The 16,055-nt window shown below is 37.2% G+C and overlaps 1 protein-coding gene across 1 annotated transcript in view; it reads right to left on the bottom strand.

Annotated features, from left to right (window-relative positions):
* Positions 1–3,113: 3,113 nt before the first annotated feature.
* Positions 3,114–16,055, bottom strand: part of STK39 (serine/threonine kinase 39) — a 264,879-nt gene continuing 251,937 nt past the window's right edge. Inside the window, exon 19 of the mRNA XM_039855814.1 lies at positions 3,114–4,668. Coding sequence (XP_039711748.1) covers positions 4,594–4,668 — 75 coding nt within the window. The 3' untranslated portion in view covers positions 3,114–4,593. The remainder of the gene's footprint in view (positions 4,669–16,055) is intronic.

Consider the following 16,055-nt stretch of genomic DNA (forward strand, 5'->3'; position numbering starts at 1 on the left):
TTGCTTAGCCTCCATGTGTTTTTTTCCATTTTGCTTCTAGTAATTGATTTCCAGTTTTGTACCATTGCAATCAAAGGTGATGCTTGATATGATTTCTATCTTAAATTTATTGAGACTTTTTATATGACATAATATATGGTCTATCTTGGAAAATGTTCCATGTGCACTTAAAAAGAATGTGTATTCTGCTGTTTTAGGGTAGAATGTTCCATAAATATCCGTTAAGTCCATTTGGCCTTATGTATCATTTAAGGTGAGTTTTCTTGTTGATTTTTCTGTCCAGATGATCTATCCATTGATGTCAGTGGGGTGTTAAAGTGGCCTGCTTTTATTGTATTACTGTCAATCTCTCGCTTTATATCTAATATATTAGATATTTGCTTTAAGTTTTTAGGGGCTCTTACATAAGATTCATATTATGAAATGCCCTTCTTTGTCTCTTGTTACAGTCTCTGTTTTAAAGTCCATTTTGTCTAAGTATTGATACCCCAGCTCTTTTTATTTGCACTTTCATAAAGTGTATTTCTTAATTTCGTCACTTTCAGTCTGTTCGTGTCTTTCAATCTGAAGTCTTTTCTAGGCAGCATACGTATAGATCTTTTTATCCATCAGCCTCCTTGTGTGTTTTGATTGGATCATTTAGTCCTTTCACATTTAAAGCAATATGGATAATTACATACATGTCACCATTTTATTGATTTCTGATATTTTTGTAGTTCTCTTCCTTTCTTCTCTTGCTCTCTTGTGTATGAATACCCTTTTTTAATGATAGTTTGGGTTCCTTTTTCTTAACTTTTTGTGTATCTATTATAGGTTTTATATACAGTCATGTTATATATGACTCTGAGAATCATGTATAACAAGCTGTTTAGAGCAGCTTTTTTAAGTTGATGGTTGCTTAAATTGAAATGCATTCTAAAGCACATTTTTACATTGATATTATATTTATATCTTTTGTATGTATCTCTTATTACTGTACTTACTACACATGACCTTACTACTTTTGTCCTTCATACTAGCTTTATAATGGCATGAACCACTACTTTTCCTAAATTTTTGCCTTTATCAGTGACATTTTTTCTTTCATATATTTTCTTATTTTTAGTTTTGGCCTTTTTCTCTTAAAGAAGTCTATTTAACATTTCTTGTACTGAAGGTTTAGTGGTGATGAAGTCCTTTAGCTTTTGCTTGTCTGGGAAACTCTTTTATCTCCTTCAATTCTGAATGATAACCTTGCTGGGCAGAGTTTCTTGGTTGTAAGTTTCCCTTTCATCACTCTGAATATATTGTGCCACTTCTTCTGTCCTACCAAGTTTCTGCTGAAAAATGACCGGTAGTGTTATGGGGGATCCCTTGTATATAACTAGCTGCTTTTCTCTTGCTACTTTAAATATTCTCTCTGTATTTTTAACTTTTGGCATTTTAATTATGCTACTAAATTAAATATATGGGTCTGTTTGGGACTCTGTGCTTCCTGTACTTGGATGTCCGTCTCCTTCAAAAGGTGAGGGAAGTTTCAGTCATTTCTTCAAATAGGTTTTCTATCTCTTTCTGTCTCTCTTCTCCTTCTGGGACTCCTATGATGCAAATGTCGGGATGCTTGATATTGTCCCAGAGGTCCCTTAAACTACCCTCATTTTAAAAAAATTCTTCTTGCGCTGTTCCAACTGGATGATTTCCACTACCATGTCTTCCAGTTTGCTGACTGGTTCTTCTGCATCATCTAAGCTGTTGATTCTCTCTAGGGTGTTTTTCATTTAAGTTGTTCTTCAGTTCTGATTGGTTCTTTTTATATTTTCTACCAATTTGTTGAAGTTCTGAGTTCATCTTGTCTTCTCCTGAGTCATTGAGCATCATTATAACCATTGTTTTAAACTCTGTCTGGTAGATTGCTTGTCTCTGCTTCATTTAGTTCCCTTTCCGAAGTCTTATCCTGGCCTTTCATTTGGAAAGTATGTCTCTTATCTTCTTGTTTTGGCAGTCTCTGTGTTTGTTTCTATGAATTAGGTGAAACAGCAACCTCTCCAAGTCTTGAAAGAGTGGCCTTGTGTAGGAGCTTCCCCTTTGTAGACTGTGTGTGCCACATAACTTTGGCAGGCCAGCTGGAGTTGGAGCTGGAGTAAGTGTGGGCTGTAGGGAGTCTTGGGAAAAAGGCAAACTGGGACCTTTTTGGCAGTATGTTTGAAGCTGGAACTAAAATGGGCTTTGGCTACAAGAAGTCCAAGAGCAAATCATGCCAGGGCCTGGAGCAGTAGCTGTAGTGGGAATAGGTTGTAGGGAGTACCAGGTACAAGCCGTGCCAGGTCTGCCTTAGCAGGATGTGGAGCTATAGTTGGAGGAGGCTCAGGATATGGAGAGTCCTGTGGGGCAAGGTGCACTGGAGCCTGGAGGTGTAGCTGAAGCAGGCATGTGCTATAGGAAGTCCCTGTGCAAGCCTGGGAGTTGGTGTGAGCCTGCGGCACACCTGGATAGCCTTGGCCAGCTGGTTAGAGCACCTGGATCATGCTCCTGCTCGAGTAAGCAAGGTAAAGGGAGAGCACAACAAATGGTGCTCTCTGGTACCTCTGATAATGGAGAGTTCCCTCCTGTTTGGCAGATGCTCTTTGCTTAGTAGATGCATTTCCTTCCCATATAGTTTAGGCGCCCTTTAAACCACTTTTTGCTTTGTCCCAGGGCATGTGAATCTGTGCACAGGACCCTCAGTGATCCTTCTCTACTGTGTTGGTATGTTGGGGATAGGGTTCCTACAATACTGTGTATCCATCTCTCCTACTCATTTCTATGTGGTCTCTCTTGTTGTGCAGAAGTTGTTCAGCCAGCCCTCAGCTCTTCAAGGGGAATTACTCTGTAGGTATAGATTTGATGTGTTAATGGGAGGAGGTGAGTTCAGGGTTTTCCTACTCCACCATCAGGTACCCCTCCTTGAGCCTATGGTTTTAATTCAAAGAGTCTGTTTGCATAAAGTGTGAATGTTTCTCTTTCATTTTCTCCTCAAGCTAATTCAAGTTACTTGCCAAACCTGATTCTCTTACTAGGCATTTTTATGAAAGTACTGAGTATCACTGCAGAAATGCAGATAATACCTAAAGGAGGGAAAAAACAATGTGACACAATTTCTTTGTGCAATACACTTTTATTTTCCTTTTACCTTTGTAGTCATCTTTGAGTAATCATTGTGTAAACAATAGAATGGAATGAAATTACATTAAATTGTATGCAAATGGCTCTAGAACACCTTAACAATTATGACAAGGCAATTATAAATAACTTTGTTTTCCTTAGTAATATATATATTTGCTTTTTAAAGTACATTAAAGAGCTGCCATATCTAGGGTTAGCAAGGAAAGAGCAAATGGTACCATCCCGGGAGCCCACCTCCCTGAAAGTTTAGGTTCCAATTTTGAAAATCCTAAGGTTTACTATTCCATAATATATAGTCAAGCAGAGGGCTACTTGGGTTGAAAGTATTTATTCTTGAAAGTTAACAGCGTTTACCTTTTGCACAAAAGTCATTGCACAAAACCCTTTCTACTATTTTTCACTCCATCTGGGTATTCTGCAGAATTTCAAGTAAAATTCAGATTCTGGTATTTTCAAGTTTATCAACTTTGGGACAACAAATCCTATCATTTAAAGAGAAGTCAAATCAGAGATGGGTACATAATTAGCAATCTAATAGAATGGCAACATTTTATATAGCATTCTAAATGTTCCAATGAAGCAAAACTTACATATACCACTTTATGTAGAGGAAATTTTAGATCTGAGACTATTCCAGAGTAAAGCAGCCTCAGGCACATTCTTAATATGAAAGTTTGCAAGGCACCTCCCTCTCCCAAGAGACAATCAGATTGTAGATTGGTTTTTAGGCAAACAAACTGAAAGAATAAGCATCCTAGTTCCTAATTCAGTCATTTCAAAAATCAAAAGTTATAAATACTCCAAAGATAGACCTGAAAATTTTTGTTTAAATAACAAGAGATTAACTGCAAGAAGCATATAATCAAAAACTTTTCTTCTCGTAGCTAAGGTGTGTAATGCATAAATATATGAAAAATAAAATTCACAGTCAGTTTTAAAACTAGAATTCAAGTTTGGCTAATAAATCTTAATTTTATAAGTATATTATTAATTTCTAAATACAACATAAAAGAGGCAGCATTGTCAGATTACAGTTAAAGTATAACAGAAAGAACAATGAAAGAAGAAATAGCTTCTGATAGAAAAAATTCCTTTTGTTGCCAATAAATAGGACCACCTGAGTGTATTTCAGATTCTTTTCACTTAAAGAATATCCAAATTAATTGCTAAAAATATTAAACAGCGTTTGGAAAAATTAGCAACATTCGTGCAGCTGTGGCATTTGCTTGTTCTCATACTGTGGATTGCTAGAGAATAAAGCAGAACTCGGAGTGTTAAGTTTAAAAAAAAAATTATTTTTTATCCCATTTTGTCGAAGCCGGCCTCTTCACAATCTTCTGATTTTGCTGGGAACTGGGAGTGAGGGGGTGGGAGGATGTGGGGAGAGAAAGGTTGAGGGGGAGTGTGGTAAGGGGAGGCATGACAGATCAGGGCTACGTCAAGGGACATGTATCAGCTGACACTCAACTGAGCAAACCCGATCAGCTTCACTTCATCAGGAATCTCCGACCCATCACAGCCAGAAGCCTGAAAATGAAATGTAAAAACAAAACAAAACAAAACAAAAACAAGAACTGTTAGTGCTTGTCTGTTGCTGCTGGTTTTTACAGACTTATTCATGTGACGGCAGATCTAAGCAAAGGCATAATCAGTATGGGGACATGTGGCCCATCTCTTCTAGGAGAGATCCTAAGAATCATTCTCTTAAAGGACTACTGGGTGCTAACTGCTATAAGAAATCTGGTTGTCCTAGGCTATCCAAAAACAAGGAAGGGATTTGTTACCCATTAAAACACCACTCTGCTCAGTCTTTCAGCTTTGGAACTGCCAATGAACCATATGACTGCCAAGATATAATGTACAAATTTTCAACAACTAAGGTGATTTTTAAATATACTTTTAAATTAGAGCTCTTTAATAATACTTTTAAAAAGAATATTATGGAAATGAGCAGAAGGGATTTAACAGGTCAGTCAGGGGGTAATTTGGGTTCAACCAAAATCATCTCTGTAAAACTGGCCAGAAAAAAATAAAGTGATCACCAAGTAGTGGAATGGTCCATCATAGATAACTTTTATTTAAATACCAGCAAGTAATTTTTTATAGGAAAAGGTACCATAACAGATATTTTTCTGTAACAGAATTTTGTTTAATAATTTAGGACATATTTACTGCTGAAAATTGGCCCAAATTATAGTGTGTCAAATACTTTATTTTTCTTCAAAATCAAAAGGAATGGAAAATAAACCATTGCCCATCAAACCTCTCACTGATCCTAATTCATAAGTTATTTTTATTTTCTTTCTTTCTTCTCTCTCTTTCTCCTCTCTCTCTCTCTCTCACACACACACAGACATGCACGCATACATGCACACATGCGGCACTTGGCTCACCATTCTAAGTTGCTGCTTCACTCTATATGTAAGTACCACACTGGGGAGAAAAAAATCTGATGAAATGACTGGAAATGAGAAACTAATTACCAACGGGCAATACAAACCTTTTCTTGGCCCAATTCTTGCTAAACTGTCAAAATAATTAGTTTCCTATGGGGGAAAAAAAGCACTTTCCAATCATCACAATGAGCCCTGTTAGCACTGCTCCACAAAGCAGTACATAAACTCAGCCTTTTGTCAACCCCAGCATGTTCCTTTAAAATGAGCAGCTAATTAGAACAAGTAACTTGAATATTTTAAAATAATTACCTTTAAAGTAACATTCAGTGTGAGTAGTTATGCTTATGTAAGAAAATCAGTAGCCTAAAGGGTAGGAACATTAGCATTTAAAGAATTTACTTTGTGCCTGTCCAATGATTTCTCTCCTTCTACTTGACAGATAAGACATTCAGTAAAGTGTAATTTTTACTGTTTGCATTGCCAGAGGCAGATCAGAAATATTCCTTATCGTTTCTAACAAAGTAGTATAGGCATAGAAGGCTTTTCAGCTGAGATATTTTCTGATGTGTGTTTTTCATACTTGATATTGTAACATTCACCTCCCCTACCAATTTTCTCATTCCACTATCATTGTTTCTTTATCAGTTTCCCTAAACTTTTCCTTCTTTCCTGCTTAGCTATTGCTAACAATGTCATTACTCAACCCACCGAATGAGGGCAGAGACAGCCTGCATAATAAGTAGGCAACTGACAAACATCTAAGGACAAATTACTGCTGCTGGTGGTGGCAAAAAGGTCAGACTGGCAAGTGCGGAGCACATCAATGCATTTGAAAGGTACATCGGGAATTCGGTAATGTGAATAGCAGGAGGTTAAAATGATTAGTGGTTAAACTGACTAGAAATAAAAGAAAAATATTAAACCCTTCTTGTGAAGAGTAACGCAAGTGAGAATTTACAATGAGAGTGGGCGATCAAACCAGTGGCTGTTTTGGGCACACTGCACAGGGAATCTTCAGGAAGGCTATATCCCACCCTATGTCCCCAGTGCCTCCTGCAGCAACACTGGAATATTCTGTTTCGTGACAGAGGCACAGGCCAGGTTGTTAGGCTCTGCTTCAAGGTACTCGGCCTCCCCCCACCCTTCTCTTTGAACCGAGTCTGAGTTCCTGTCTCTCACTGTAGCCTATAAAACACTAATATGCAAAAGATTCGGAAATCTAGAGAAAAGGGACCAGAGACACTTAAAGTCTAATTCTCTAACTGTTCGGTCTCAGGATCCCTTCATAGACTTATGTTGGATTGTATTTATTATACTAACTTGTCTTAAAACTTAAAACAAAATTTTAAAATATTTTAAACATTTTAAAGTATTAAAATATATTTAAAAACATAAAACATGTTTATGTAGGTTATATATGTTATACTGACTTAGAAATTAAAACTGAGAAGTTTCTAAAGTATTAATTTATTAATTCATTAAATGTAAAATAAACACATTATATGATAACGTTAATAAAATCTACATGAAAAATAACTAGTTCACCAAAAGAAAAAACTGAGATTGGCACCCCTTTACATTTTGCTTATATTTTTAATGTCTTGCTTAATAGAAGATGGCTAGATTCTCATACCTGCTTCTGCATTCAATTTATAGCTTTACGCTGTTTTTCTTTGAAGTATATAAAGAAAATCCAGCCTGACACAAATATGTAGTTGAAAAAGGGAAGAATATTTTAATAGCCTTTCCAAATAGTTGTGGATATTGTTACTATACTTAAACTTGACAAATAGTAGTTTCTTAAAGCTTAGTCGTAATGTGGAATCTGAAACCAGAGCTGTGAGCTTTTCAGTTATATTAAAATCCATTGTTCTATCGTGTAGTTTGAATGGATATTTTAAATTTAAAAAATTTTTTCTATTACAGTTGACATACATTTTATTAGTTTCAGTGTACAACACAGTGTTTAGGCATTTATTATAACTTATGAAGTGATCACCTCGATAAGTCTAGTACCAATCTGATACCATACATGTATTTCCTATGCTGTACTTTACATCTTTGTGACTGTTTTGATAACTGGCAATTTGTTCTTAATCCCTTCACCTTTTTCTCCCATCCCCCTAATACCCCTTCCATCTAGCAACCATCAAATCATTCTCTGCATTTGAGTTTCTTTCTGTTTTGTTAGTTCATTTTATTTTTTAGATTTCATATATAAGTGAAATCATATGGTATTTGTCTTTCTCTGACAAATTTCACTTAGCACAATACTCTCTAGGTCCATCCATGTTGTCACAAATGGTAATATTTCATTTCTTTTTATGGCTGAATAATATTGCATTGTCTATATATACCACAGCTTCTTTCTCCATTTCTTAATTGATGGACACTTAGGTTGCTTCCATATCTTGGCTATTGTAAATAATGCTATTGTAAATAGACATTGGAGAGCATATATCTTTAGGAATTAGTGTTTGGGTTCCTCAGATAAATACCTAGAGGTGGGACTGCTTGGTCATATGGTAGGTAGATTTATGTTTAATTTTTTGAGAACCTCCATACAGTTTTTCATAGTGGCTACACCAATTTGTTATCCTATCAACAGCACATGAGGATTCCCTTCTCTCCACAACCTTACTAGAACTTACTTTATTGATGATAGCCATTCTTACAGGTGTGAGGTAATATCTCATTGTAATTTTGATGCACATTTCCCTAATGATTAGTGACGGTGAACGTCTTTTCATGTGTCTGTTGGCCATCTGTATGTCCTCTTTGGAGAAATGTCTATTCATGTCCTCTACCTATTTTTTTAAACAAATTATTTTTTGGTGTTAAGCTGTATGAATATCTTCTCCCATTCAGTAGGTTTGGTTGTCTTTTCATTTTCTTGATGATTTCCTTCACTGTGCAAAAATTCTTTAGTTTGATGTAGACTCATTTATTTTTTTATTTTATTTCTCTTGTCCGAAGGTAGATAACCAAAAATATATTAAGAACAATGTCAATAGTTTACTGTCTATATTTTCTAAGTTTTATGGTTTCAGGTCTTACATTTGTCTTTAATCCATTTTGAATTTATTCTTGTATATATGGTATGAGAAAGTGATCCAGTTTCATTCTTTTGCATGTACCTGTACAGTTTTCCCAACACCATTTATTGAAGAGGTTGTCTTTAGTCCATTGAATATTCTTGCATCATTTGTCATAGATTAATTGACCATGTATGTGTGAATTTATTTCGGGATTTTGTTTGTTGGGAGTTTTTTGATTACTAATTCAATTTTGTTAGTTATTGGTCTGTTCAGATTTTCTGTTTTCATCCTGATTCAGCCTTAGAAGATTGTGTGGTTCTAGGAATTTATCCACTTCTTCCAGGTTGTCTAATTTGTTGACATATAATTATTTGCAGTATTTCCTTATAATCCTTGGTATTTCTGTGTAGTCAATTGTCATTTCTATCACATTTCTGATTTTATTTGGGCCCTCTTTTTCTTGAGTCTGGCTAAATAAAGGTTTGTTAATTTTGCTTATTTTTTCAAAGAACCAAGTCTTGGTTCCATTGATTTTTTTTCTGCTTTTTTTTTTTCCCAAGACCATATTTCATTTATTTCCACACTGGTTTTTATTTTTTCCCTCCTTCTAATTACTATGGGCTTTGTTCTTTTTCTAGTTCTTTTAGGTATAAGGTTAGACTGTTTGAGATTTTTCTTGTTTCTTGAGATAGGCCTGTATTGCCATGAATTTTACTCTTAGAACTGCTTTGGCTGTGTCCTATATATTCGGGGTCATTGTCTTTTCAGTTTCATTTGTCTCAAGGTATCCTTTGATTTCTTCCTTGATCTCATTGTTAACCCATTTGTTGTTTAGTAGCATGTTATTTTAGCCTCCACATGTTTGTGTGATTGTTTCCTTCTTGTAACTGCTTTCTGGTTTCATACCATTGTGACTGAAAAAGATGCTTGACATGATTTGTCTTCTTAAATTTACTGAGACTCATTTTGTGGCCTAACATATATGTAGTCTATCCTGGAACATAGAAAAGAATGTGCACTAGAAAAGAATGTGTATTCTGTTGTTTTGGGGTGGAATGTTCTGTAAAGATCTGTTAAGTCCATTTGGCTTAGTGTCATTTAAGACCACTTATTGATTTTCCATCCTGTCTAAATGATCTATCCGTTGATGTCAACAGGGTGTTAAAGTTCTCTACTATTACTGTCAATCTCTCCCTTTATGTCAGTTAATATTTGCTGTATATGTAGGTGCTCCTATTTTGGGTGCATAGATGCTTATGACAGTTATATCCTCATGTTAGATTAATCCATTTATCATTATGAAATGCCTTTATTTGTCTCTTGTTATAGAGACAAATCTATTTTTTAAATCTTGTTTTAAAATCTATTTTGTCTTATATAAGTATTACTACTCCAGCTTTTTCATTTCCATTTGCATGAAATATCTTTTTGCATCCCTTTACTTTTAGTGTGTGTGTCTTTCAATCTGAAGTGGATCTCTGGTACACAGCACATGTATGGGTCTTTTTTTAAAATCCATTCAGCTATCCTATGTCTTTTGATTGGAGTATTTAGTCCATTTACATTTAATTGATAGGTATGTAGGCATTGCCATTTTATTTTTTTCTGATTATTTCTGTAGTTCTCTATTCCTTATTCTCTCGCTCTCTTGTATGTTGATGACTTTCTACAATGTTTGGTTTCCTTTCTCTATTTCTTGTCTATCTCTTGTAAATGATTTTTGGTTTAAGGTTACAAAGTGCTTCCTATATACCAAGCTTTTATAGCAGTCTATTTTAAGTTGATGGTCGCTTAAGTTCGAATACATTCTAAAATCACTGTAATTTTAACTCACCCCCTCCACATTTGTTTTCATTATTTTTTACTTCTTTTGTATATGTATATTTGTATTTCCCTTGATTTACTGTTGTAATTACCCATGATCTTCCTACTTTTGTCCTTTAACCTTTGTACTACCTTTATAGTTGGTTGATCCATTGCTTTTACTGTTTGCTTTCATCAGCAATTTTTTCTTTCCTCTATTTTCTTATTCCTATTTTTTTCTTTTCTACTTAAAGAAGTCCCTTTAACATTTCTTATAATACTGATTTAGTGGTGATGAATTCCTGTAGCTTTTTCTTGTCTGAGAAACTGTTTATCTTTCCTCAGATTCTAAATGAAAGCCTTGCTGAGTAGAGTTATCTTGGTTGTTGGTCCTTAATGTTCATCACATTGATTATTTCATGCCACTCTCTTCTGCCCTGCAAAGTCTGTTGAGAAATCAACTGACAGTCTTATGGGAGTTCTCTTGTACATAAGTAACTGCCTTTCTCTTTCTAACTTCAGATTTTTTCCTTGTCTTTAAACTTTGGCATTTTCATGATGATCGGTCTTGGTCTGGGCCTCTTTGGGTTCATTTTGTTTGGGACTCTCTGTGCTTCCTGGACTTGTATGTCTATTTCCTTTACTAGGTTAGGGAAATTTTTAGTCATTATTTCTTCAAATAGGTTTTCAATCCCTTGCCCTATCTCCCCTTCTTCTCTTACGCCTGCGATGCGAATGTTGTTATACTCGATGTTATTTCAGAGGTCACTTTAACTACTGTCATTTAAAAAAATTTTCCCCATTAGGTGTTTTTGCTACCTTGTCTTCAAAATCACTGATTCAGTCCTCTGCTTCATCTCACCTGCTGTTGATTCCCGCAATATATTCTTTATTTCAGTTATTGTATTCTTCATTTCTGACTGATTCTTTTTTATGGTTTATCTCTTTGTTGAGGTTCTCACTAAGCTCATCCATTCTTCCCCTAAGTTTACTGAGCATCATCATGACCAGTGTTTTGGACTCTGGTAGATTGCTTGTCTCCATTTCATTTAGTTTTTTTTCTGGAGTTCTGTCTTGTTCTTTCATTTGGGACATGTTTCTTTGTCTCCCCATTTTAGCTGACTTCCTGGGTTTGTTTCTCTGTTTTAGGTAGACTGACTATATCTCCTGGTCTTGGCAAAGTGACCTTACGTAGTAGGTGTCCTGTGGGGCCAAGTGGTGCAGTCTCCCTGTCCACCTGGGCTGGGTACTCCAAGGGTTTCCCTTGTGTGGGTTGTCTGTGTCCTCCTATTGTAGTTGAGCCTTGATTGCTGTTGGCATGTCAGTGGGTGGGACTGATCCTCTGGTTAACTGGCTGTTAGGGCTGGCCTTTGCAGATGCTGACCCCACAGGGCAAGAGTAGCGCGAGCTGGGCTCAGATGCCAGCTAAGTTGGCCCTTTCAGTATGTTGTTTGTGGAGATGGTTGGGTGGTCTGAAAATAGCCACTTAATGTATGATGTGTTTGTTCTGGAGCCTCTCGGGCTGCCATTTGTGCCCAGCTTGGAGCCATCTGGTGGGAGCTATAATGTGATCTGTGACTGGTTGCCCCTTGTGCTAGGTTTGGAGGCACGTGGGAGAAACGATGCTGCAAACCTAGTTGTGAGTGCCAGGCTTGGGACTAGGAAGTGAGCTGAGAGTAGTCACCACTTGTGCTGGGTTTGTGACCACTTAGTTGAAGCTATAGTCCAAGCTGGTGCTTATGCCAGGTTTGGGGCAACCTAATAGAAGATACAAAGCAAGCTGAGACTGGTTGCTGTTTGCGCTGGGCTTGGGGCAGCTGAGTCAGAGGTAAGAGACATGCTGAGGCCAGCTGCTGCTTGTATGGGGTTTGTAGACCTTTGAGAGATTTTAGGAAAGTCCATGTTGTGAGCCAAGGCAGACTGCTTACGTGGAAATAGCCACTGGAATACTCAGACCAGGTGTTTGAGTTGGGTGGGGGTCTCATGGAATCATCAGGATAAGGGGAATGATGTTAGCTAGGTTAATGGAGAGCTCAGACTTGGCACCTACTGGCTGGGTAGGGTACAAACTCAACAAAGAAGCAATGATGCCTGTTAGCGCTTCTATCCACTCAGAGAACTGCCCCTCCAGCCCTTTCCCTGAATCTAGTCAATATAGTTTCTCCCTGGATGTTCTTAGTGCTTTTCAATCTGCTACCCCTGCATTGGTATCCAGAACAAGTGGGTTTGTAAGAGAGCTAGTCCATGCATGGGCATGGGCTCTTCAAGAGGAACACCTAGGACTCCAGCATCCCTCTGTCTCTCACTTGGATGTCAATCCCTGCTGGTTTTCACAGCTAGATGCTCTGGGGACTCTTATTCCCAGAACTGGTACCCCTCACTCCTCAGTGGGGTCCTCTACAGACAAGATATCCCTCCAGGTTCTTTATGGGTAAGGGACCAGCCAATACTATGTCTCTGACCCTCCTGCCAGTCTCGTTGTGGCTTCTTCTTTATAGCTTTAGTTACAAAACATCTGTTTATCTAGTCATCAGGTGATTCTCAATGATAGTTATTCTATAATTTAGTTGTAATTCTGATGTGGTCATGGGAGGAGGCAAACACAGTATTCATCTATTCTATCATCTTAACCAGAAGAAGTCTGAATGGATATTTTACTGATGCATGGTTTTTCAGCATGACCAAGTTAGGCAGATTTTGCACAGTTGACATACCATATTCATTAAGCGCTCGGGCGGGGGGCGGGGGGCGCTGTCAAACTTATAGTGACAGATACAAGTTTCTCAAAATTCTATTTTTGTTCAAAAGCTAAAATTTACTTCCAGTAACAAATATTGTCAGTACCTTGAGTTGCCAGGCTTGGTTCATTTTGGAAAAAATATCTGCCAAATCCCTCATCTGAATGATCACAGTTTGTCAGTTATTCTTCCAAGTAAAAATATATTTAAAAAAAGGAAAATGGCTAGTTTAGCTCACAACCCAAACAAGCTCACAAGCGCTTTTTCTGGCAACAACCAACTGTACTTCAGTATACTGAAGAAATACTTCTTCATTTAATCACACAGAGTATTAAAGACGTGTCCTCAAGTAGAGATTTAATCAACAATGTTTGCCTTTTTAGAAAAATTAACTTTTATAGTGACAATGTGTGCCTGATGAAGATGATGGCTACTCATACTGTTCAGTGTTCCAGCCTTGATTCATGCTGACATTAGCAGTTTTACCCATTATTGCTTTTCTACCAATGTCAACACAATGGAAAAGGCAAGTGACATTTTAATATTATGAAGAGTGTTGATATGCGGGATCTCCTAAAAAGGGCCCCAAGGAACCTCAGACTTTGTGAACCTCAGCTTCAAAGAAAAATGTACACATTATCAGGCACTTAGCATGACAGTATAATGGATGTATGCTTTTACTCAGAGCCTGTACTCCTGGAAACTCACCCTTCCTGCCAGACCAGAAGGTGTGGCCTGCTTCCTATTGAGGAGCTGAATCCTTCAGTGTCAACCACAAAGTTTCCCTTCACCCGAAAACTAGGTGTATTTTGGAACCACCTGGAGAGCTTGAAAACATACCAATGCCCATGTCTACCCCAGAGGCTGTGACTGGGATATTTTGAGCTCCTGTGGTGACTCAAAAACAAAAACAAACAAACAAAAAAACTCGTCTACCTATTCCTAGCTGGAAACCTTGCTTATGCCAGAGCTTCTGTGGACCTAACAATTTTCTCTTCACTTGGCAGGTGTCTTGTCAGTTTTAGGTGCTATTAACTTTATCACTACAATTATCAATATGAAACCACCAGCTCTCTCAATGCCAAACACCACTATTTGTGTGATCAGTACTAATTACAGGTGTATTACTTCTATCCTTCCCAGTCCTGACTGCTGGAACTACCATGCTACTAACTGATCATAATCTAAACACCACTTTCTTCAGCCCTGCAAGAAGAGGAGCCCCTATCCTATATCAACACCTGCTCTGGTTCTTTGGCCACCCATAGGTCTACATTCTCATTCTACCAGGCTTTGGAATAATTTCACACATTGTTACCTATTAATCAGGTAAGAAAGAACCCTTCAGGTACATAGGCATGGTATGAACTATAATGTCTACTGGTTTCCTAGGATTTATTGTATGGAAGAGAGTTTGAGAAACACTGTTCCACCCTAGCGCTTCTTGAGATATGAACCTCCAAGTTTCCTTTAGAGCAGTGGTTCTCAAACTTTAGCTAACATCACATAACCTCCAGGTCATCACTTGGAGACCTTGTTAAAAAAGACTCCTGCACCCTACCCACCAGAGATGGGCCCCTAGAATTTGTTTTTATCGAGTTTCTAGTTTCCAGGTGGAGCTGACACTCTCATTCTTGGGACTTCTCTTGGAGAACTATTGTTTCAGACCTGGAGCAGGAGGTGCCGGGCTGCTACGTGGACTTCTTAAATTGACAGTTTCCCTGCTTTACCTGTTCTTTGGGAAATGTCGCCTTAGTCATGTGGCCTTCAACTATGCCTAAGCAGAAAGCCTCTAAAAATAAAGCCCTTTAGTTAATTACCAAAATGCTTACAAAATTGCTATCTGTAATGCATGTTCTTCAACTTCAGTAACTAAAATCTATAATGCTCATGTAAATGTGTACCAATTGGATGTTAATTACATGTACTTACAATTTATATTCTATCTTCAAGGGCCAATTACATCTTACTTCGTATTTTTGCTAACGCAGTTTCAAAAATTCCCCATTGAAAGCAGCAATGCTCATTTACTTTACAAAATTGCAAGGTAGAAAATTAAAAAATGACTTAAACATTTACGAAGACTTATCTCAAGGCATACAACAAAATACTGATATGTCGAACCCAAAGCACATTATACTTGAGCTGAAATGCCTGAACTACTTTGTTCAAAGTGCTAAAAGAGAACAAATTCTGATCTTGCTCATGTCAACAATGGAAATCATACCTATTACCTGTCAAATGAAGCTAACGGTTAGGTGGAGACAAAAAAGTAAATGCACTTCTTTATGTAATCAATATCCTTGCCCCTTGGGCTATTGTTTTTCTTTAAGTGGAGATATAAGATAAGACTGGACACCTTTTCAAACTTGAGCCAAATATTTCTAATAGTGGTGGGAGTGGGAAGAGGAAAGAGATTGGAGAAGGAGCCATCTTATAAACGGAATGCTTTTTGGCCTCAGCTAAACACTGCAATCACCAGGAGATGCCTTCCTAATCTTCAAAGCCCAGGCTGCACCAAGAGCAATTAAAGTTTTCAGGAAAACAGTGACTTTTGACTATTTGGGCTTCTCCATTTCTGGTTATGATCACCATCTTCTGGTTTCACAATTATCCCAGAATGCTCAGTATTCTGTATCTAAGTGGCCATTCCAGTTCCTAAATTAAAAATCTACTCGTACAGAAAAACTACTGGAATATTTACTCTTAATGAAAAACTGTTACTGTGATTTGAAATGAGTTAAAAAGTTACGTTTGTTCACTAGCTGTTCTACAATTGCTTCTAATTACCTAAACCATTTCTACAATAATCAGCCTCAATTTTTTAAAAGTTAGAACTGCTTGACTTTCGCTTCAGGAAGGCTTTAGTAAAAGTTTTAGTAAACAGTACGATGACTCTTTTTAAAATTAATCTCATCAAGGGTTAGTCACAATGGTAC

Source organism: Pteropus medius, unplaced genomic scaffold (assembly GCF_902729225.1).
Source record: "Pteropus medius unplaced genomic scaffold, Ma_sr-lr_union100, whole genome shotgun sequence".
NCBI lineage: Eukaryota > Metazoa > Chordata > Mammalia > Chiroptera > Pteropodidae > Pteropus > Pteropus medius.